The 21,761-nt window shown below is 38.4% G+C and overlaps 1 protein-coding gene across 3 annotated transcripts in view; it reads left to right on the top strand.

The window, feature by feature from the left end:
• The window catches only part of UVRAG (UV radiation resistance associated), a gene marked incomplete at both ends in the record, with an annotated part of 308,282 nt that overhangs the window by 49,782 nt on the left and 236,739 nt on the right, over positions 1-21,761 (top strand). For all 3 annotated transcript variants that reach the window (XM_079707490.1, XM_079707489.1, XM_079707491.1), the window contains one exon: positions 8,306-8,380. In XM_079707490.1, the coding sequence (XP_079563616.1) occupies positions 8,306-8,380 (75 nt within the window). The remainder of the gene's footprint in view (positions 1-8,305; positions 8,381-21,761) is intronic.

Here is a 21,761-nt window from a genome sequence, read left to right as displayed (position 1 = left end):
TGAGGCACGTACTCTTTCTATCTTGCTACATGCCGGAGTTGGCTCTCTGTGTATAGATTATGATATTAAACACTTGTTTACGTTGTGTGGGGGTGGGGCTTCTTAACATTAGAGTTGCAGGGCTATAGGCTTGTAGGGGAGGGTTTTTTTTTTGGCCAGAGAAGATGGCCTTCATCATGCTTTTCAGTTCACACATTGCTTAGGTGGTTGTCTTCTTAAAATACCCAGCTGTGCTTATGTCTAACTTACCCTAATTTCAGAGAGTTAGCATTCAGGCGTCTTCTTACAAAGTTGGTTATGTTGGTATCGCAGAGAACAAGAGAAAGAGAAAACATTTTTCTAAGCCAACTAGGCACTTAATATCCTTGTAGAAAGTCACTTATGAAATAGGTATAACAAGTAACAGGCTACTAGAAAATCAGATATAATAGAATTACAGATTTTTAGAGGAAAGAAAGGCTAAGATGTGTAAGGTTAATAGCCAGAATCACTGAGGTTCATTGATTGGTCATCTGCTTTCTAGCAGGCATCGTTCTTAGTGTTAAGGATCCAGAGATGAGTCAGATAAGGTTCTTAGACCCGGTAAACTGATGATCGATGAATACTGCAAAGAGAGCTATGGGAGTATGTTTAAGAGGTATGTAGACAAACCTGGATAGAGTCAGGGAATGGATGACTTTTGAATGAAATTTTTTTACAAGTTAGGCTTTTTTGAGGTATAATTTACATACAATAAAATTTACCCTTTTAATGTATACAGTTCAATGAGTTTGACAAATGTATGAAGTAAGTAACCATCACTACAATGAATAATGCTGCTGTGAATATTTAAATATAGGTCTTTGTGTTGATGTAAGTTGTCATCTCTCTTGAATAAATACCCAGTATTGGAATTTCTGGTTCTAATGGTAAGTGCTATGTTGAAATTTATAAGAAACTGTGAAACTCTTTTTTCAGAGTGACTGTCATTCTGCCTTCCCATCAGCAATGTATGATAGTTCCTTATCTTTGTAAGGGCTTATTATTGTCAGTCTTTTTAATTTTCACTATTCTGATAAAGTGGTATCTCATACTGATTTTAATTTTCCTAATGCTGAAATGATGTTGTGCATTTAAAAAATATGCTTATTTGCCATCAATCCCTCTACCTTCTTTTTTTGTGAAATGTTCATTCAGATCTTTTGCCCATTTTTTATTTGCTTGATTGATTTCTCATTATTGTGAGTTGTAAAATTTCTTTAGGTGTTCTGTATGTGTTAGTCCTTTATGAGATATATATTTTCCAAATATTTTCTGCTAATCTATGGCTTGTCTTTTGATTTTTTTAAGTGTCATACTTTTTGTTTCTTAGATCTAAGACGTCTCTGCCTAACCCAAGAGTACAAAGATTTTCTTTTATAAAGTTCTTCTAGAAGTTTTATAGCTTTAAGTTTTAGTTTTACATTTATGTCTATGATCCATTTTGAATTAACTTTTATATAAAGAGCAAGATTCATTGTTTTGTAAGTGGATGAACATTTGTTCCTATATTCTTTGTTGTAGAGGCTGTTATTTCTCCATTGAATTACCTTGTCTTTGTTGAAAATCAGTTGTTGAAAATCATTTATGTTGATCTATTTCTGGACCCTCTGTTCTGTTTCATTGATCTACATTTCTGTCCTTATGCCAGTACCACCTTATCTTGATTACTGTAGTTTTATACAGTCTTGAATTCAGGTAATATGAATCCTCCAACTTTGTTCTTTTCTCAAAAATCTTTCTGGCCTTTCTAGATCTTTTGCCTTTACATATATACTTCAGAATTAGTTTTTCAGTTTCTACAAAAATCCTGCTGTGATTTTGATATGTGTTGAATCTAAGAAAATTTGGGGAGATTTGACAACGTAGTGTTGAGTGTTTCAATCTACGGACACGATATAATCTCTCCATTTGTGAAAATCATCTTTGATTTCACTCATCAATTATTTGTAGTTTTCAGCATACAGATCTTACACATATTTTGTTAGATTTGTACCATGGATTCCATGTTTGTTGATGCTAATTTAAATGGTATTCCTTTTTAAAATATTCCTATTTCCAATTTTTGTTCCTTGCATATAGAAACATTTCTGTTTTGAGCTTGTATTCTGTGACCTTGGTAGTAAATTCACTTATTAGATCCAGTAGACTTTTCTATTGTGGATTCATTTTGTAGATTACCAGGTAGGCAGTCATGTTGTTTGTGAACAGAGAAGGTTTACTTTCTTCCTTTCTAGTGTTTATGCCTTTTTCATTTTGTTTCTTATTTCACTGGTTGAGACTGTTGAGGTACAATGTTGGATAGAAATAAGTAGAGTAGGCATCTTTGTTTTGTTGCTATTCTTGAAGGAAAGCAGTCTTTTCACTATTAAGAATTAATACTGGAACTGCACCTCAGATGGGACTCGAACCCACAACCTTCCAACTGAGACTGCACAACTCATCTCGGGACTTAATGAAGCTTAGGTTCCTTATGTCTTTGATGCAGAAGGAATTCAGCGAGAGGCAAAGTGATTGGTAAGAAGTAGATTTATTAATACAGGATGCTTGTGAAGGAAACAAGTGGGAAGGCAAGAGGGCTCTGCCCCGAGAACTAAGTGGACTACATTTTTATAATCAAAGGAAAAGTGGGGATGGAGAGAAGACCACCTTCCTCCTCTTCCCTTGTAAAGATGCTGCAGGAAAATGAGGCACAAGAGGGTGGTCATGTCCCAGGTCTCGGGTGAGTTCCTGGGACAGTCCTTGGCTTCATGCAGGAAAGAATTCAAGAGTGAGCCATAGTAAGTTGAAAGCAGGTTTATTTAGAGTGATACGCATTCCATAGGTAGAATGCGGTCTGTCTCAAAAGGTGAGAGCAGCTCTGAAATATGGAGTGGTTTTTATGGGCTGGGTAATTCCATAGGCTAATGAGTGGGAGGGTTATTCCAACCATTTTGGAGAAGGGGCAGAGATTTCCAGGAATTGGGCCACCGCCCACTTTTCGCCCTTTTATGGTCAGCCTTGGAACTGTCATAGCACCTGTGGGTGTGTCATTTAGCATGCTGATGTATTACAATGAGCGTGTAATGAGGCTCAAGGTCTCCTGGAAGTCGAACCTTCTGCCATCTTGGGCCTAGTTGGTGCTAACCAGTCTTTGTTGTATTCAGTTTTCCTCAAAGGCTGTGTCATTACTTTTTGTTTGTTTGATCTGTTTGTTTGGTGGCATCTTGTGGCTTGCAGGATCTTAGTTCCCTGAACAGGGATTGAACCTTGGCCACAGCAGTGAAAGCACTGGGTCCTAACCACTGGACTGCCAGGGAATTCCCAAGACTGTGTCATTATTTTAAAGGTTGTGCCCTACTCCCTTCCCTCCTGTCTCACTATTAGCCATAACATTTTAAGACACTTTGTTAGGTTGAGGACGTTTCCTTTCATTTGTAGTGAATTCGATTTGCTAATAGTTTGTTAAGACTTCTTTCACCTATGTCCATGAAGGTTATTAGTCTGTACGTTTCTTGCAATGTCCTTGTGTGGTTTAGTATTGGAGTAATGCTGGCTTCATAAAATGGATTGGGAAGTGTTACTATTCTTAGATTTTCTGGAGGAATTTGTGTAGAATTGTTATTATTTATTCCACAGATGTTTGACAGAATTCTTCAGTGAAGCCATCTGGTTGTTAAGATTTCTTTGTGAGAAAGTTTAAAAGTATGACTTCAATTACTTTATTAGCTGTGGGGCTGTTTAGGTTATCTGTAAATTCCTAAGTAAGCTTTGATACTTCATCTTCCAAAGAATTTGTCAATTTCACGTACGATTTCAAATTTATTGGTGTAAAATTTCCCACAGGGACTTCCCTGGTGGTCCAGTGGTTAAGACTCTGTGCTTCCATTGTAGGGGGCATGGATTCCATCCCTGTTCGGGGAACTAAAATCCCACATGCTGCGAGGTGCGGCCAAAAAATTAAAAAAAAAAAAATTTCCCACAATATTACCATATCCCTTTAAAGAATGTAGGATAAAGAATGATCCTTTCCTATTTCATTCTTGCTGTTGGTAATTTCTGTCTTCTCCCTTTTTCTCTTGATTACTCTGAATAGAGATTTATCAGTTTTATCAGCTTTTCAAAGATCTAGTGTTTGGTTTTGCAATATTGTGTTTTATAAGAAATATATATATTTGATGCACAGTTCTTGGCTCACTTCTCCAAGAACTCTTGGAATTTCCTAAGTGTTGAACGTGATCAAGGTGTCTCTTGTTATGTTAATGAGGTGACTTTTGAAAAGCACCTACGGCTGGGGGCTGGTTGCCCATGGAGCAACCACGTGATAAGAGGATTAGAGGATTGGAACTTGCAGTCCCACAGTCTGACCTCTTGGGAGAGGAGAGGGATTGGAGGTTGAATCAATTGTCAGTGGTCAACGATTTAATCAGTCATGCCTGTGTAATAAAGCCTCCATAAAAACTCCAAAGGATGGGGTTCTGAGAGCTTCTGAGTTGGTGAACACATAGAGATTGGGCAGTATGGTGCACTTTGAGAGGGCATAGAAGCTTTGTGCCCTTTCCCCATACCTTGCTGTATGCAGCTCTTCTATTTGTTCCCTGAGTTACATTCTTAATAAACTGGTGATCAGTAAGTAAAATATTTCTCTGAGTTCTGCGAGCCACGCTAGCAAATTAATCGAACCTGAGGACTAGGTTGTGGGAACCTCTGATTTACAGCCAGTTGGTCAGAAGTACAGGTAACAACCTGTACTTGGGATTGACATTCTAAATTGGAACCTCTAATCTGTAGCCAGTTAATTAGAAGCACAGATAACAATCTGGGTTTTTGACTGGCCTTCCATGTATGTGGGGCTGTCTTGTAGGACTGAACCCTTAACCAGTGGAATCTGATGCAGGCCTGAGAGCAGGACACCCTGCTGGTGTCCAAGAATTGCTTATTGTTGGTGTGGGAACTACCCACCCATCCCATTGAAATTGGGTCGCAGATCACCGAAAGAGGTTTCATTGATTATTGTTATTTTTTTCAATTTCATTGATTTCTGCTTTTTTCCTTTATTATTATTATTTATTATTTATTTTTTTTGCAGTACGTGGGCCTCTCACTGTTGTGGCCTCTCCCGTTGTGGAGCACAGGCTTCGGACGCGCAGGCTCAGCGGCCATGGCTCACAGGCCCAGCCGCTCTGCGGCATGTGGGATCTTCCCAGACTGGGGCACGAACCCATGTCCCTTGCATCAGCAGGCGGACTCTCAACCACTGCGCCACCAGGGAAGCCCTCTGCTTTTTTCCTTTTTTAAAAAAATATTTATTTATTTGGCTGTGCCAGGTCTTAGTTGCAGCGTGTGGGATCTAATTCCCTGACCAGGGATCAAACCTGGGCCTCCTGCATTGAGAGCGCAGAGTCTTAATTACTGAAGCACCAGGAAAGTCCCTCATTGGTTTCTGCTTTTACTCTTATTATTTTCTTCCTTTTGCCTGCTTTGGGTTTAATTTGCTCTAATTTGCTAGTTTCTTAAACTAGGATTCCTGGATTACTGATCTGAGACTTCTCTTTTCTAAAGTAAGCATTTAATAAATTTTCCTCTAAGCATTGCTTTAGCTGTGACCCACAATTTTGATATTGCATTTTCGTTTTTGTTCAATTTGAAATATTTCCTAACTTCTCTTTTATTTCTTCTTGACCGAAGGGTTATTGAGAGGTATGTTGTTTAATTTTCAAACATTTGTGGAGTTTTCAGATATCCTTCTTTTGTTGATTTCTACTTTAATTCTGTCGTGTTTAGAGAAAATCATATTATTTTAATCCTTTTAACCTTTTTGAGATTTATTTTATGGTCTGTTTTGGTAAGTGTTTCATGTACATGTCATGAGTATTTTGCTGTCATTTGAATGGACAGAGTGATGATGCAGCTTGTCCACAGTAGCCAGAGCTACAACTACAAGCCAATTTCCTGAATAGCCTTTAGAGACAAGAGAGTTAATCAGGAAGATTTCCCCAGAAGTCATGAACTAAAGTTGGTTTTGACTTGAATTTTGATGACAAAGAAACAGAGGAGTTTGAAAATAGCTCTATTCAGGGTGGGAATTTGGAGAATTTGTTGATAATGCTTATATGGGGCACTTGTGGTGGCAGATGTTCTTGTGCTTAGTTTAAGTGGTTAGAACTTTGTATTAATACCAACAGCGATTGTATACTCTTTCAGTGTTTGGGTATCTTTTTACATTCATACAATCATTTTACATGCACCCAGTGACTTTGGGCCTTTTGAAGGTCATGCGAGCAAGTAATATTTTCCTGTCAGTATTTAACTGAGAAAACAAAAGCTCAGAGAAATTAAGTAACTTGTTAAAGGTCACACAGTGATTGGTGGATTTAGGCTATTATTTGTTCCATTGCTCAGACTATATTTATTATTCATTTCACTAACTTTGATTATCTGTCTTTAAAAAGTGTGCCTTTTTTCATAGAGGGATCAAAAGACAAGATTGTGGTTGAATTAAAAGGCACTATATTCTGTAGTCTCCATATTAATATTCTGACACGTTTTGGGGTCAGTAATCTATAATTAATGGTAAAGGATAGTAAGTAGTATGGAGTATCATGCAGCCTGTTTTGTTAATTTTCTTTATTAATTGGGAACAAAGGGCTCTATGGTTGACTGATTCTGATTTTTTCCCCCAGTATTGTTTGTGTCTAACTTCCAAATGTACTTTCATATCCAGTGATAATTGGATTCATTTCATCTGTATGACACCACTATAAAATAGAACAAGGAGTGTTTCTGCTTTTGGCTGATGAGGGATTTAAAGCATGGCCCATTAACATTGATTAACGATTGTATGTTGAGTAGAGTGCTAGGCACTAGGGCTATAAAGTCAGAGTTCCTTATGAAGCACTCGAAGGTTGGAATTAGAACTCAGATCACTTGAATTTTCTTTTTAAGCCCAGTATCTTTTCAAGTCCTAGAACCATGTTGTCTCATATTTCTCAACAAATTAATTTAATGCCCATCTTTATGAGGCTTATGCTTTGAAAACTTTACCTTCATGTTAGATTCACTCCTGCCCATAATCTCACCCTACCCTTTCTTTAATGGCATGTATTTTTCTGATTTTAAAAGCGATCCATGTACTTTGTGGACAATTTGGAAAATTTTGAAAAGCACAGAGAGGAGAATAAAAAATTATGTGTAATCCTTCTGCCCAGCTGCAACCATTGTTAACATTTTGATGCATATGATTTTATTTAATCTTTTTTCTCCCGAGGTATATATGTGTATAAAATATTCATGTTTGTAAAATTTTGAGTTTCTTCTAATCTTAAAACTGATTTTTCTCTCATAAAGTGAAACACTTCTTGAAATTGGTTTATAGTTTTCATTATAAATTTATTATTGCAGGCCCATCTTTTGGTATTTTATTCAGTTAAGTAAATGATGTAGGTAAACAGGGAGCATGTGATTAATTTTGCTTTAGTAATAGATGTAGCAGGTATGGAAGTCAGATAAATGTTCACAGGAATTTTCTACTGCTGGCTTTGACCTTTCTATCTCTAGCTAGAAAGAAGAGATGAAATATTCTATTCTGGTAATCCCCAACTTGAACCCTCACATTAATCCTTCACTGCAGAAGCAATTAAAATTTTTTTAGCCACAATTCTTTCTGATCAAGTAACTAAATCTGTTTTTATAGACTTTATACTATTTTTAAAAATCTTAGTTCTTCAATTTTAAAAGTTTTAATTCTCCCACCTTTTAAGTGAAGTTTAATTCGAGGTTGACACTGACTGAAGCTCTAATCAGTTGCATTTGAAAGAGAGTAGTAGACAGCAAATAATTAGTAGACTTTTAAAGACTTTGAGGATTGGATATTGTCTTTAAACTGTCTTTTTGAAAATAGAAAATAATATTTATCTTTTATGTTTTTTCTAGGGCTTCATGTTTTTTAAAGCACTCTAATAGACTAACTGGGCTGTGTTTTCTTTGAGATCAGAGAATGTATAGTGTGCCTCTGAATCCCCTGTACTTAAGGAATATGCTTTCTGTAACAACCTCAAGAAGTGTTTGTGAAAAATGTATGTGAATGATGGTGCCTGTGATCTTATGTGATGATTTTGTGAGGACTTTGACTAAAGGAGGAAACTCTAAATTGATCACCTGGTCTTATGATAAGTGTTTTGTTTTCTGCTGGCTTGTTAGACGTAGCCAACCTATTTCTCAACATTGAAGTAGGTCCTGTCATTTTCTAATCACATTAAAACTTGATTGGAATGAGATGAACTAATAATGTGTTTTCCTCCTCTCTTAGATTCATGCCCGCAACCAAAATGAAATAATTTTTGGGCTGAATGATGGCTATTATGGTGCTCCATTTGAACATAAGGTAAGGGGATTTGCATAACACTGTGAGTTTTGTTTAGTGCAGGTGTGCTTTGATGTATCAGGTAAAAGCTCTGTGTAAATAGAATCATGTTTTAAGTATCATTATAAGTTTGTTGTTTAGTGTGGCTTAGGGTGAATGCTTAAAGTGAAAACTCATTTTGTAACCACATCAACACATCTTTTCTAAATCCAGATTATATTAATTTTCCTAAGAGAAAGTCTCATGTAGCTGTTTTCTACATAATTCTTTAGAGGTTAAGGAAGAACAATGAATTTTAATTAAGTGTAATACATTTTTATTAAATGTTTCAGAAATCTTTTACAACTTTGAATAAATTTAAGAAACCTGAGGCAAGTTATATTGTAGTCCTTTATATTATAGTCTGTGCTGTCCCTATATCTAAAGGTGATTAGAGAAAGGAGAGGTATTTACCAAGTAACTGCTATCTGTGGCACCATGCCAGGTGATTCATGTTCTTTATCCCACTTAATACTAGCCACAAACCAATGAGGTGAGTTTTCTACATTATTTCCTCTTAGTGATCATGTTGTTTTCTAATTCTTGGTTGTCTGAAATGCTATTGCTAGAATGCTTCATTCATTCAACAGCTATTTACTGAGCACCTGCTGTACATCAGCTACTGTGCTCTAAGTGCTAAGGGTACAATGGTGAGCAAACAGATTTTTTTTCCCCTGCTGTCATGGAGTGTATGAGGGAGACAAGCACTGATAAGGTAACCTGATAGATAACTATATAAACACAATGTTGGTGGGTGCTATAACAGCATGTGATGAGGATCTTACCTACTCTAGTGGCTCAAGAAAGTTCTTTGGGGACTTGACTTTTAAGGTTACAATCCAGAGGATGAATAGAAATGAACAATGTGGAGGAATGGAGGCTGAACAGAGAGAACATTCCGGGTAGAGGAGGGTAACGTGTTGGAAGGCCATGAAAAGCTAGGGGAAGTGGTGAGTTTTCGGGACTGAAGGAAAGTCTGGGTGATAAGGGAGAAGGATACCGGAGGAGGCTGGAGAGGTAGACAGGGACCACATAACACAGAACCTTTTGAAGGGTTTTATCCTAAGAGCAGTAGAGTGTGTTGAAGGATTTTTAACATGGCAGAGATATAATTAGATTTGTGTTTTAATAATTTCACTCTGGCTGCTTTAAGGACTGATTGTAGAAGAGGCAAGAATATATGTGGGAAGACAGTAAGAAGGATCTTACAGTACAGCGGGTAAGAGATTTGATACTCTGAAACAGGTTTATGGTAGAATAGCAGATAGATTTAGGAAAGTTTTAGGAGGTAAGATCAGTAGGACTTGGTGATGGTTTGAATTTAGGGTGTAGGGAAAAAGAAGGTGTTAAAGGATGACTTTTGGGTTTCTGGCTTAGATGAAGTAACCAGATGGATGAAGGTGCCAGGCACTGAGAGAACTAAGGACACTGGAGGAAGACAGCTTTGTTGGAGGCAGATCGTGAGTGAGTTGAGATTTGATCACATGGGCTTTGAGATACCTTCAAGATATCCATGTGTAAAGTAGATACTTGGATTAGATGAGTCTGGAGTTCAGAGGAGAGAAGTAGGTTAGAGATTTAAATATAGAGATATAATAATGGCAAATAGTTATTGAAATTGTGAGTTCAGATAAGATAGACCAGTGACAAGCTGTACAGTGAGAAAAAAGGGGCTTAATAGCAGGGGGCCTGTGAGGGTCTCCAACTTTTAGAGGCCAAATATGGGAGGAGGCTTTGGAAAAGGTGGCTGAGAAGGAATGGTGAGAGATAGATGAGGAAAAGAAAGTGAAGTCTCTTGTGGAATCTCAGAGGCTAAAGAAAGAGAGGTTTTTGTTTTGGTTTGGTTTTTGGTTTTTAAGGAGAGGGTGGTCAAAAAAGATGAAGACTGAAAAAGGCCCATTCAGTTTGGCAAAATGCAAGCTATTCTAGGTGACTTCATCAAAACTCAGTTGAAGCTCTATTAAGCTTTTTTTCTTTATTTTAAAGCCCTCATCTTCTAAGTTCCTATAGTGTATCAACACCCTATGTACACCTTTGACATAAGTTTTACCACTTTGTAGCTCTTTCTTCCTTTCTAGTCTGTAAGCTTCTTAAGGACAGATTGCCATATGTAATTTTGAATTCCTAGTACCTATCATAGTCCTTGACATGGTATTTGCTTAGTAAAAATGTTTTATTTAATGAGAGAATTGTGGGAACTGCCACTGCTGTTGTTTGTAATGTCCCATTTATAGGGTTAGCCATCCTGAGTCTGTTGAAGGATTAAGTTCCTCCTGTAACAGGTAACCAACTCACCATCTAGCACAATGTCTGGCATATAGTAATAATATTAATAGTTAACATCTGTTGAATGTATTATGTATCAAATGATGTTTTAAGAGCTTTATATCTCTCACTGTATGTAATCTCCCTAAGAATTTTGTAGCCAGAGGCTAATAGTAGTTGAGATTTTGGGTAGGTCAATAACTAATAACCCTTTCTTCTTCTCCTGAATTTGGAACAAGTTTAGAAATAAGACAGGTGATAAACGAAGATCAGAATGTTGGCGTTATTACTGATAAAACTAATTGGCAAATGTGGCTTAAATTCTGCAACTGAAAGAGCTTGTATATAGTACTTTCTCCCAAAATGAATCCCCATACCACCAAGTAACAAAACAAGCAAAACCGCGTTCTTCCCCTTACAGGGACAGATCCTGACCCTCCAAGACAAAAGCAGAATTTATGTGTACTTTACACAGGCTATTCCTGAATGGGAGGGAGCCTGGAAAGAACAAGACGGTCATGTTCAGTTTCGTCTCCCAAACTCAGCAGTCAAGCTCCTGCCTATTCTGGGGAGGAGTGAGTGAAGGACACAGAAAAACTAGACTTTTTTTTTTTTCTCTTTATAACCTTCTTTGCTGGGAAATGGAGTGGAAAGCTTTTCTCCTGTGTGGAAGCGTGGGAGTGCAGAGTGTTTCTCCCTAACAATAACAATAATGTCTAATGTTTAGTGAGCACTTTTGTGCCTGGCACTATTCTAAGTGCTTTATATATTTTACCTCATTTAAACCCTACAGTTGTCCTTTTATAGAAGAGGATGCTGGCACAGAGAACTTAAGTAACTTTCCCAAGGTTACACAACTACTAAGTAGCAGAGCTGGGATTCAAGGCCAGATGATCAATAAATGTTTACTGAATAAATGTTTTGTAATAAGTGGTACATTTTATTCTACAGTCCTTCAGTTAATAAGTTTTGTAAATTTATAAGGCATGCTTATCTTGCCCTGTACTAGCTTTTTTAAAAAAAATCAATTAATTAACTTACTTTTGGCTGCATTGGGTCCTCATTGCTGCGTGCGGGCTTTCTCTGGTTGCGGTGAGTGGGCGCTACTCTTCGTTGTGCTCAGGCTTCTTATTGCGGTGGCTTCTCGTTGCAGAGCATGGGCTCTAGGAGCACAGGCTTCAGTAGATGTGGCACCCGGGCTCAGTAGTTGTGGCTCGTGAGCTCTAGAGCGCAGGCTCAGTAGTTGTGGCGCACGGGCTTAGTTGCTCCGCGGTATGTGTGATGTTCCCAGACCAGGGCTTGAACCCGTGTCCCCTGCATTGGCAGGTGGATTCTTAACCACTGCACCACCAGGGAAGTCCCCCTGTAGCAGCTTTCAAATGAACACCTGACATATAGGTTGAATCTCCTTAAAAAGTTTTTTTTTTCTTTCTTTCTTTTTCAAGAAAGCCATAAGCAGGGTTTCCAGTCAAGAAGGTATTATAAATGCACACTGTGAGACCCTCTGTTGAACCAAACAAAAAATAGCAATTGATGATATCAGAGAAGTTTAAAGAGGCATACCTTGCTAAAACAAACAAAGAGCAAGATAATAAACATCTCTGGAACAGAAATGGAATAGAAATGCAAAGACGTGGGCAGAAGCCTTGGGCGTTGGCTGAAAGATGTGCTCCTCTGGGCGAAATGAACACTAAATGAGCATAAAAGCTGAGATAGGGCTCTCCCTATTACAAAAGGAGACTGAAAAAAGATATCTTAGAGAAACCACCAATCTTTAAGGATAATTTTAAAAGGGAAAAAATCTTAAAAGCTAGCAAAGAGAAAGGAAATATTACCTACGAATTAGACTGGCAGCAGACTTCTCATCAGCAACAGTAGTTGCCAAAAGAAATATATTTTCAAAGTGCTGTTAAGTGTTAATGTACAATTCTATTTCTGGCAAGCTTTCAGTCAAGAGTGAGGGTGAAAGAAAGACAATTTTAAGTACACAAAGACTGAGGGTTTACTACCCACAGATCTTTTATCTATGCTGAATGTTGCAGATAGAGAAGTGATCCCAAAGGGAAGATGTGGGATGTAACAGCAAGTTACAGCAAGGTGCATAAAAATGGTAAAACATCAATGAATTTAATTAACTACTGACACGAAAACTAATATACAATAAGCTTGTATGTTTTAAGATAAAACAAATGACCATTGTTGTTCAAAGTATAGTCTGTGGACCAGAGCTAGTCTAAGAACTGTCGCCAGTCCGTGGTAAGCCAAGTATAAAAAGAAAGGATACATGTATGTGTATGGCTGAATCCCTTTTCTGTGCACCTGAAACTATCACAACATTGTTAATCAGCTGTACTCCAATATAAAATAAAAAGTAAAAAAAAAAAAAGTGAACATAAATGGGTGTTTTTAATTAATCAATCTATCTATCTGTCTATCTTTGGCCGCATTGGGTCTTCGCTGCTGCGTGGGCCTTCTCTAGTTGCGGCGAGCGGGGACCACTCCTCGCTGCGGTGAACAGGCCTCTCATTGTGGTGGCCTCTCCCGATGCGGAGCACGGGCTCCAGGTGCGTGGGCCCCAGCAGTTGTGGCACGTGGGCTCAGGAGTTGTGGCTTGCGGGCTCTAGAACGCAGGCTCAGTAGTTGTGGTGCGTAGGCTTAGTTGCTCTGTGGCATGTGGGATCTTTCCAGACCAGGGCTCAAACCCGTGTCCCCTGCATTGGCAGGCGGATTCTTAACCACTGCACCACCAGGGAAGCCCTGACGTAAATGTTTTTAAACATTTATAGCAATTTGACATTATTGTGCCTTTTTTGTATTTTATAAAAGTATCAGCTCACAGTGGATTGAAGGAAAAGCAACTGACCCTTTCCCACAGAGAGTTTGAGGAGCATTGCTCTAGACAACAGTAATAAGGTGAGGGAGGCTGTTTAAAGAGTAAGACTCATAGACAACAGTAATAAGGTGAGGGAGGCTGTTTAAAGAGTAAGACTCATTGAGGTCGTTGATTTGTTCGGGAGGAGGATAGAGACAGTAAACAAGTTTAGAATTTCTTAGAAAAACTTGTGGTCGATTGTGCATGTTAAAAATGTAAAGATACCTAAATGCTAGAAAACAGAGTATAGATTTTTTTTTTTTTGCAGTACGTGGGCCTCTCACTGTTGTGGCCTCTCCTGTTGCGGAGCACAGGCTCCGGATGCGCAGGCTCAGCGGCCATGGCTCACAGGCCCAACTGCTCCGCGGCATGTGCGATCTTCCTGGACCGGGGCACGAACCCATGTCCCCTGCTTCGGCAGGTGGACTCTCAACCACTGTGCCACCAAGGAAGCCCCCGGGGGGGGCTTGGGGGAGTATGGGAAATGAGAGGCTGTTGGGCCAGCTCTTGATCCAATAAGCTGGAAACTTTTCAGATCCCTGTATAGGAGTTTTGCCTTTAATATAGACATGTAAGATTATCTTTGCCTGAATTTCCTTTTGGCAACTATTCTTCTTTTTGGGAGGATGCTGACAACTACCTGGGTGAATGGACACTCCTAGTGGTTAAGAATATGGGTTTTGGAGTCAGATTGATGTGAGTTTAATTCCAGGCACCACTGCTTACCTGTGAAAGAGATTTTGGGCAAATTGAATCATCTCTGAGTTTGTTTTTTCATCTGTAAATGGAGGTAACAATTTCTACCTCATCATAAATTGTTTTGAATATTAAAGGTGATATAATGTATATTACAGGGCTGGCACATGAGTAGAGTTCAATAATATATGGAAACTACTACTCACTAGACTCTAAACCCTATGATAAGAGGGATTACATCTCTAATGCTTACCACTGTCAGTAGTTGTGTCCCTTGAACCGTCCCTGGCATGTAGTAGGTGCTCATTTTGTTAATAAATGCAGGTGAATGCTTGCTGTATTTAGGACTCTCATAGCAATAATTGAGATTCAAAATCTCGAGGGGATGGTATTTTTCTCTCCTACACTACCTTATCCCTAGCCCCAACTTTTGGAGTTTCATTTTTATGTAACTCATACAGTCATAACTCTATGGTGTTAATGATAAAGTACAAAGAGCTTTAGATTGTTAAGAATTCTTGTTCTTAGACTTAAAACTATAGCAGCAATGTCTTCAGAGTCCAGTAGATGGCAATGCTTTCTCATTTTAATGGAAAAAAAATAAAGCAGGAGTAGAATCCAAATAAAAAGGATCAAACCTTTTTGGAATAATGACACTCTCAGGAGATTAAAATAGCAATTTGGTGATTACTTTCACAAACGCAGCCACATGATTTGACCATCTCAAGTACATAGTCCAGCTGAGACTGAAGATTTAGGGACAACAGCAAGTTTCAGGGTCTGTTTTGAGAGCCTGTACAAATGAAAATTCCTTATATTTTTCAAGGCATGATACTTTTGAAAGGTAGAAAACCTGAGTTCTAATCCCAGTTTTGTTCTGGTACTGTGTTCCTTGAGCAAATCACTTAACCTCTGTTAGTTTTAGGCTCCTCATTTCAAAAGTAAGAAAATTCTTAGCTGATTAATGCTAGAGGGAATATTAGGGTTATCTAGCTCAACACCCTTATCTCAGGGATGAAGAAACCGAGGCTCAGGGAGCCTCATGACCTCTTGAACTTGGCATGGAAAGTTAGTTTCATACTTTAAGTGGTAACTTAGACATAGCTATAATAATATCATATATATAATATAAAAAAATCACTACATACTTTCATAGCTCTTTTGCCTTTAAGGATTTGCCTATAAATTATTTTACTCCATTCTTACAACAACCTGTGGGGAAGGCAGAGCAGCTATTATTAGAAGTTTTAGTAATAGTAGTAGCAGCAGGCCTATAATGGCTAACAGTTAGTATTTGGGGAATAAATGAATGGCCAGCATATCAGGATGAGTTGGTGGCAGAACCAGGACCAGAACACATACCTCTGTCTTTCCAGACATGCACTTTCTTCATTACACCATGTCACCTGTGTAAAAGTGAGGAGTAGATGATTTTCATCATTAAATTCCTTTCTGAGGTTCCTTCCATCATTTTATTTGGCTGTGATTGTGATTAAATGCTGTTAGAGGTATCTTCAACTTATAGCAACTCGGATGGTCAGGTATTAGTATTTTTGTTTTCAGAATGAAGATGCTGAAACCTAGAAAAGTTGAGATTTTTGTTAACTTTATAGAACTGAGAAATTAAAAAGGTGGCTATTTTCCTCTTGCTGGTTAAATTCATGGATGCTAACTTATTTCCAAAGCACGTCCCATGTGGTACTCAAGCAGAACATTTAGAAGTGGGGATTAAGTATGTCAAGCAGCCTATGTTTTAACAACAGAGAAAGGGATATGGTGTAACTTCTACCCAGGTCTCTCAGTACGTCATCCAGTAAAAGTTGGAAGATCACAAAAATAGCTCATTCTGTACATACTCTACTCAGTTTTCCTCCCAGAGCTCTCCCCAGACCCGGCCCCAACCAGGTTACAAAATACAAGAAACAGACCAGACAGATCCTAAAGGGCTGTTTCTAGTAACTGCCTGCTTTGTTACAAAACATCTAGGTATCTGAGCTCAGTTTAAATCCAGGGTGAAACTTTGTTTCTGAATTATTTGAGCTGGTGTGATATCCTAATAACAATATTACTCCAGGTGGGTATGGAGCTTTTGAAAACTACCATTGCTAGTTTTCATTTACTGAGTACCTACTATATGTCAGACACTCTACTATCTACTTCACATGTTTTGTTTAATCTGTGTAACAACTCCATGAGGTAATTATTGTCATTTTATAGGTACAGTATCCTAGAAGAAAAGGTTCAAGTACTAATCCCAAGATTACTTAGTAAGTAGCAGAACCATGATTTGAAACCAGGTCTGGTTTATTCAAAGGCTTTTTCTTTTAACAACTATGCTACGTGGTATCTCTACATTCTTTCCTACTTCACATAGCATGTCAAAGTACCACGTCACTCTCTTTACATTTAACCAGAGATATCCACTATGTGCGTTGTGAGAATCAAATGAGATAGTACATAGGAAAGTGCTTTGAATGGTATAAAGTGCATTATTGTACAGACTTTGGGTATTTATTATTGTAGAGTGGGCATGCAATGCCCATGAGGCCATCAACCCACCAAAGTCCACAGAAGTTCCACATATTAGTCACTCTATTTGGCTTCCCTCTGAGTCTTCTTTTTTCCTCTTCTCTTGGATCAAATTAGCTTCTGACAGATGTTTGGAAAATCATCTCATCCTGTAATTCATATTTATAAATCCTGTGGTCCCCATTCTCTCTCTTCATTGAAGCCAGAGAATAATCTGGGAAAATGCCACATTTCCTGTTATGAATTTGGAGGATCTTGTCTCCTTAGCACAATTTTTGAGCTTTTCAGAGTTTTAATACTGGAAAATTCAAAGCCAAGCATGGTTCTTCATGTAGATGTTTTAGATTCTTAGAAAGTAAACAGAAACAGAGCTCCAGACTCATCCTCACTAGGGGATTCAGAGAGTTGGAAATTTTGTTTAAATTTTGAAAGCTTGTCTTTACTATTCTTTTTTAGATTTGTAATTAGGGCATTCTTGACTTTTTTTCCTTTCCCCTCTGTGAGTCAGTTTTGGTTTAAATTGTTCCTCTAGAAAGCTGGGAATCTTTTCTTCTTCTTCTTCTTTTCTTTCCTTTTTTTTTTAACCTAGTTAACATGGTACCACTGTTGCCTTTTCTTCCCTCTCACTTCTCTTCTCTCACAGTTACAGTAACTGTGTATGCATCCTTCTTCCTGTTAGGGCGTAAGCTCCTTTAGGGCTGAGGTTGTATCTTACTTTTTTGGTCCCAGGATTTAGTGTAGACTTTGCTTAGAAGATATTTTTCCGGAGTGAATGAATCCACTAAGATCACATGGTTCCTATCTCTATTCTGTAGTATACTTTTCTCTGAAAGGATGACTACTTCAGCAGGGTCACTTTCAGTCCTCTTGTTATGGAGTTGCATTGATGACATTTAATGCACTTCATACTTGGAGTGTGTGACTATGATTGTGATTATTTTTTGAGGGTAGTTTAAAACACTGAAGTGTGAACAAGAACCTCTTCACCCCTGTTGACTTGAATTTAAAAAAAGAATTGATTTTAGTTTCAAGATCTGTATACCTTTGCTTAATAACACTGTTCTTATTTTCATTGCTTCTTACTGTTTTGAAGGAGAAGAAAACATCTGCTGTCTCAAATCTCAGACTAGATCTGGGGGAATGTACATATTCAGCTCAGGTTCAGTGTCGAAGAAGAGGTCTTGCTTTCCCTCCTTAACAGCTCAGCATCTGGGCTTTGTCAGAGCCCAGGGGCAGTGGGTGTCCGAGGCTCGAAGGTGCTTGACAGAGACACGTGCACATTTTTTCTTGGTTTAAACTTGCCTGACTCTTAAAAGTGTGTTAATGTCCAAATGAACATACACACATAGGGACACAGGCTGTCCTTTGATTCATCAGGTAGCCATTTTAGGAGGAGCTGTACAAACAAATATTATATTTTTTAAAAGTATACTCATTGCATCTGAAAAGGTGCTTAAGTTGTAGAATGAGCCATTGGTTTTTTTCCTTGTCCTTTATGATTTCTTACTCTACTTAAATAAGTAGAAGAAGGACTATTTGCAGAGCTCACTTACGGTTTAAAGAGTAACATGTATAGTCCACTATCAGTCCCACTAGGGCCAGCTTTTGCTGGGGCCCTTAAGCTATTGTCCTCAGGCTTCCACTTGGGCCTTTTGTTTTCTCATTAACACATTATCTCTGGATCATTCAGATCTCTCCCAAGTCTACATCACCAGTCAGCGCTTCCATATATCTAGACTTGAGTCAGATTGCTTGGATGTTTCAGAGACACATACTCTACAATTGCCAAACTGAGCTCAATTCCTTCCCCCTGTAAGAAAACCTCCTCTTATTGTGTTCCTTATTTCAGTGAATGGTACTGCTGTTCATCCACTTTCTCAAGTCAGAACACGGAGCCATCCCGAACACCTCCCTCTTTTTTTGAGTCACTTTTTTGAATCACTACTTAAGGTGTCTGCTAAACATCTGCTTCTTTCCTGGTTCTTGCCATTCATTGTAGCAAGATTTATCTTCCTAAAATTCTCGTCATGTCCCTCCATTATTCAAATCATTTCAGAGTAATTAATGACTTGTAAGGTCTTATTGTGATTTGATTCCTGATTTTGAAGCACCCCACCCATAACACTTTAAGCTAAAATTTGTGCATCTCAGTTTTAGAGCTTAGATCTCCTTTCCATTGAAAGGTTTTCTGTGACATACCCCCTAAATCCAGTTTGGATACCCCTCTATCTGTTCTCATAGCACCTTGCCTTTCATTTTTCTTGTCACTATCCCTAACCAGTTATATTCGGATTACCCATTTGCTCATCTCTCTTTCTTACTAGACTGTACACTGTGTAAGGGCAGAGACAGTGTCTGTCTTGGCCACTGAATTATCCCTAGTGCTTAGCACTGTGCCTGGCATGTAGTAATAATTCAGTAGATATTTGTTGACTGAGTGAATGAATGTTGCTGTAGCAGATCATTTAAAATTCTGGCATATGCTACTTGTTTGTCATCAGTTGTATAGCTCGTTATTCAAAATTCTAGTTCATCTATGTTTAAATAGTTTCTGACCACTTCTGCATAGACATCTGCCATTTGCAAATTATTATACTTTATTTTTTTATAAATTTATTTATTTATTTATTTTTGGCTGCGTTGGGTCTTCGTTGCTGAGTGGGGGCTACTCTTTGTTGCGGTGTGCAGGCTTCTCATTGCGGTGGCTTCTGTTGTTGTGGAGTACAGGCTCTAGGCACGCGGGCTTCAGTATTTGTGGCTCGCGGGCTCTAGAGCACAGGCTCAGTAGTTGTGGCGCACGGGCTTAGTTGCTCCGCAGCATGTGGGATCTTCCTGGACCAGGGCTCGAACCCGTGTCCCCTGCACTGGCAGGCTGATTCTTAACCACTGCACCAGCAGGGAAGCCCCCTGTTATACTTTAAATGCATCTCTTCATTTTTCTCTCCAGGTTTGCTTTCCCTTCCAGTTTTTTACATTTTTATTAACTATTTTTCCATTTATCCAGGCCTCAAATTTTGCAGTTAGTTTTGATTGATTTCTTTTATCCACTCGATTCATTCAGCTACGAGACTCTTTTGAGTCCTTTGAAATCACTTATATATATGGCTACTTTTCCATATCCATTGCCATGATCCAAGCTCAGCCTGGCACCCTATAAGGCTGGATTACTGCAGTAGTTTTCTGGCAGGCCTATGGCTCTGGTCTCTTTGTATCCACTTTGTCTTATTCACCACTGCCTGATTAATCTTCCTAAAGCATACTTTCATTTTTTTTATTCCTTTGCTTAAAGGTTGTATGGAATAACTTCTTGTCTGCTAGGTGTGTCCAAATCTCTGACCTAATTTCCTTTTCTCCAGCAACCTAAATTCAGTCAGTGGTATAGTACTTTTGGTTATATCTCTGCTTTTATCTTTACTTCTTTTCTCTGTCTCTCTTTTTCTTCAGAGTTTGAGCTCTCATTACCTCTAGTATGTGTGGATTTTTAGAATAGCCTCCTAACAGTTGTCTGGACATTCTGCTTCCCCTAATTTGTCATATTTGTCATTACCAAAGTAACCTTCCTTAAATGCAGCTCTGATCATTGTCCTACACTGTCAGAAACCTTTCATGAGTCCAATAAGCATGTAGGTTGTCTCCCTTTTTAGTATGACATTTGAGGCTTTCTGTGCTCTGGCCCTCTCAACTTAGTTATATAGCTATATCTCCCACTATTTCCCCCTCCAGGGTTCCAAGTAATTTTGACATCATTGGAGCTGAACACATTGGACCACTATTTAATCTTCTCTGAATACAGCTTATGTTTTCCTACTGTCATGCTTTGGCTAAAGGTGTTCAGTCTGTGTGGGACTTTCCTTCACTGCCATTCAGCCTTCTATGCTTCTTAATCTGTCCCAAATATTGCTACCCCTGCTGCAGCCTTTGATGTTCCTGCTTCTACTAGATGGAATCTTTACCATATTGGAACTCCTGTAGCTTTTCTTTTTAACCTTTCTTGTGGCACCTTTGCAGTTTTTACTTCACTTAGAACCTTAACTGGGTTATATACTTTATAGTATATTGGGTTGTATACTTTTATAACGATGATAGCAATTGCCTGACACCCTGTATGTATAAGATGTTCAGTAAACACTGAAATGAATAAGTATATATGTATAATGTTCGCTTCATTAACAGTTATCCTGTCAAGTGGATTATTTTAGTAGAACTTTTATAGTTTTAATAAAGGATAGTCTTATGATTGTTGTAGTAGCTGAAAACTCTCAAAATGTACAGTAACATGTTTTAAAAGGTGACTCATTCAGCAATCTAGTACAGGGATAATCAAATTACAGTCCCCACATGTTTTTATATGGCCTGGGATCTAAGAACGATTTTTATATTTGTAAAGAATTTGAAGGCGAAAACAAAGAAGAATATGCGATGGAGATGATGTGGCTTGCAAAGCCTAAAATATTTACAATCTGGCTGTTGACTGAGAAAGTTTGTTGACCACTGATCTAGAAACACACCTGATCATCTGCCTGGAATTATTCCTGCTCACTGGATATGTGAAATTATCTGTTTCCTTGAATGGTTTAATAGGCACTCACCCAGACTAGTGCCTATTCTGTTCCCTTCCTTGAAAAAGAATTGTTAGGCCTGGCTTCAGAAGAATTTTGAGTGACATGTAAATCTCCTCTGGGCTCTTTGGCACTTGGCAGTATCTCACACAGATAACCAGATACAAATGAGCCATTTCTTTCCATTATGATCCTTCATCAGAGGTCTGCCGGGACCGCACATCTGGTGAAGTTAGATGTCATTCAGAGCAAGGCTCTTAGCATATTTCAAGAATGTTAATTGCTAAGTGGTGGCTGAAGCAGAAGGGTTTAATAATGTCCTTGAGTTGCCTTAAATGTACATGGACCCAGAATTTTAGACCTGAAAAAGGTCTTTGAGATCAAGTGTAGCATGGTCATTAAGAACATGAGCTGTGGAGCCAGACTGCATGGCTCTTCTACT

Source organism: Hyperoodon ampullatus, assembly GCF_949752795.1.
Source record: "Hyperoodon ampullatus genome assembly, chromosome: 7".
In the NCBI taxonomy this organism is placed as follows: Eukaryota; Metazoa; Chordata; class Mammalia; order Artiodactyla; family Ziphiidae; genus Hyperoodon; species Hyperoodon ampullatus.
Note: the sequence above shows the minus strand (reverse complement) of the source record. Positions and strands in the feature narration are given on the sequence as shown.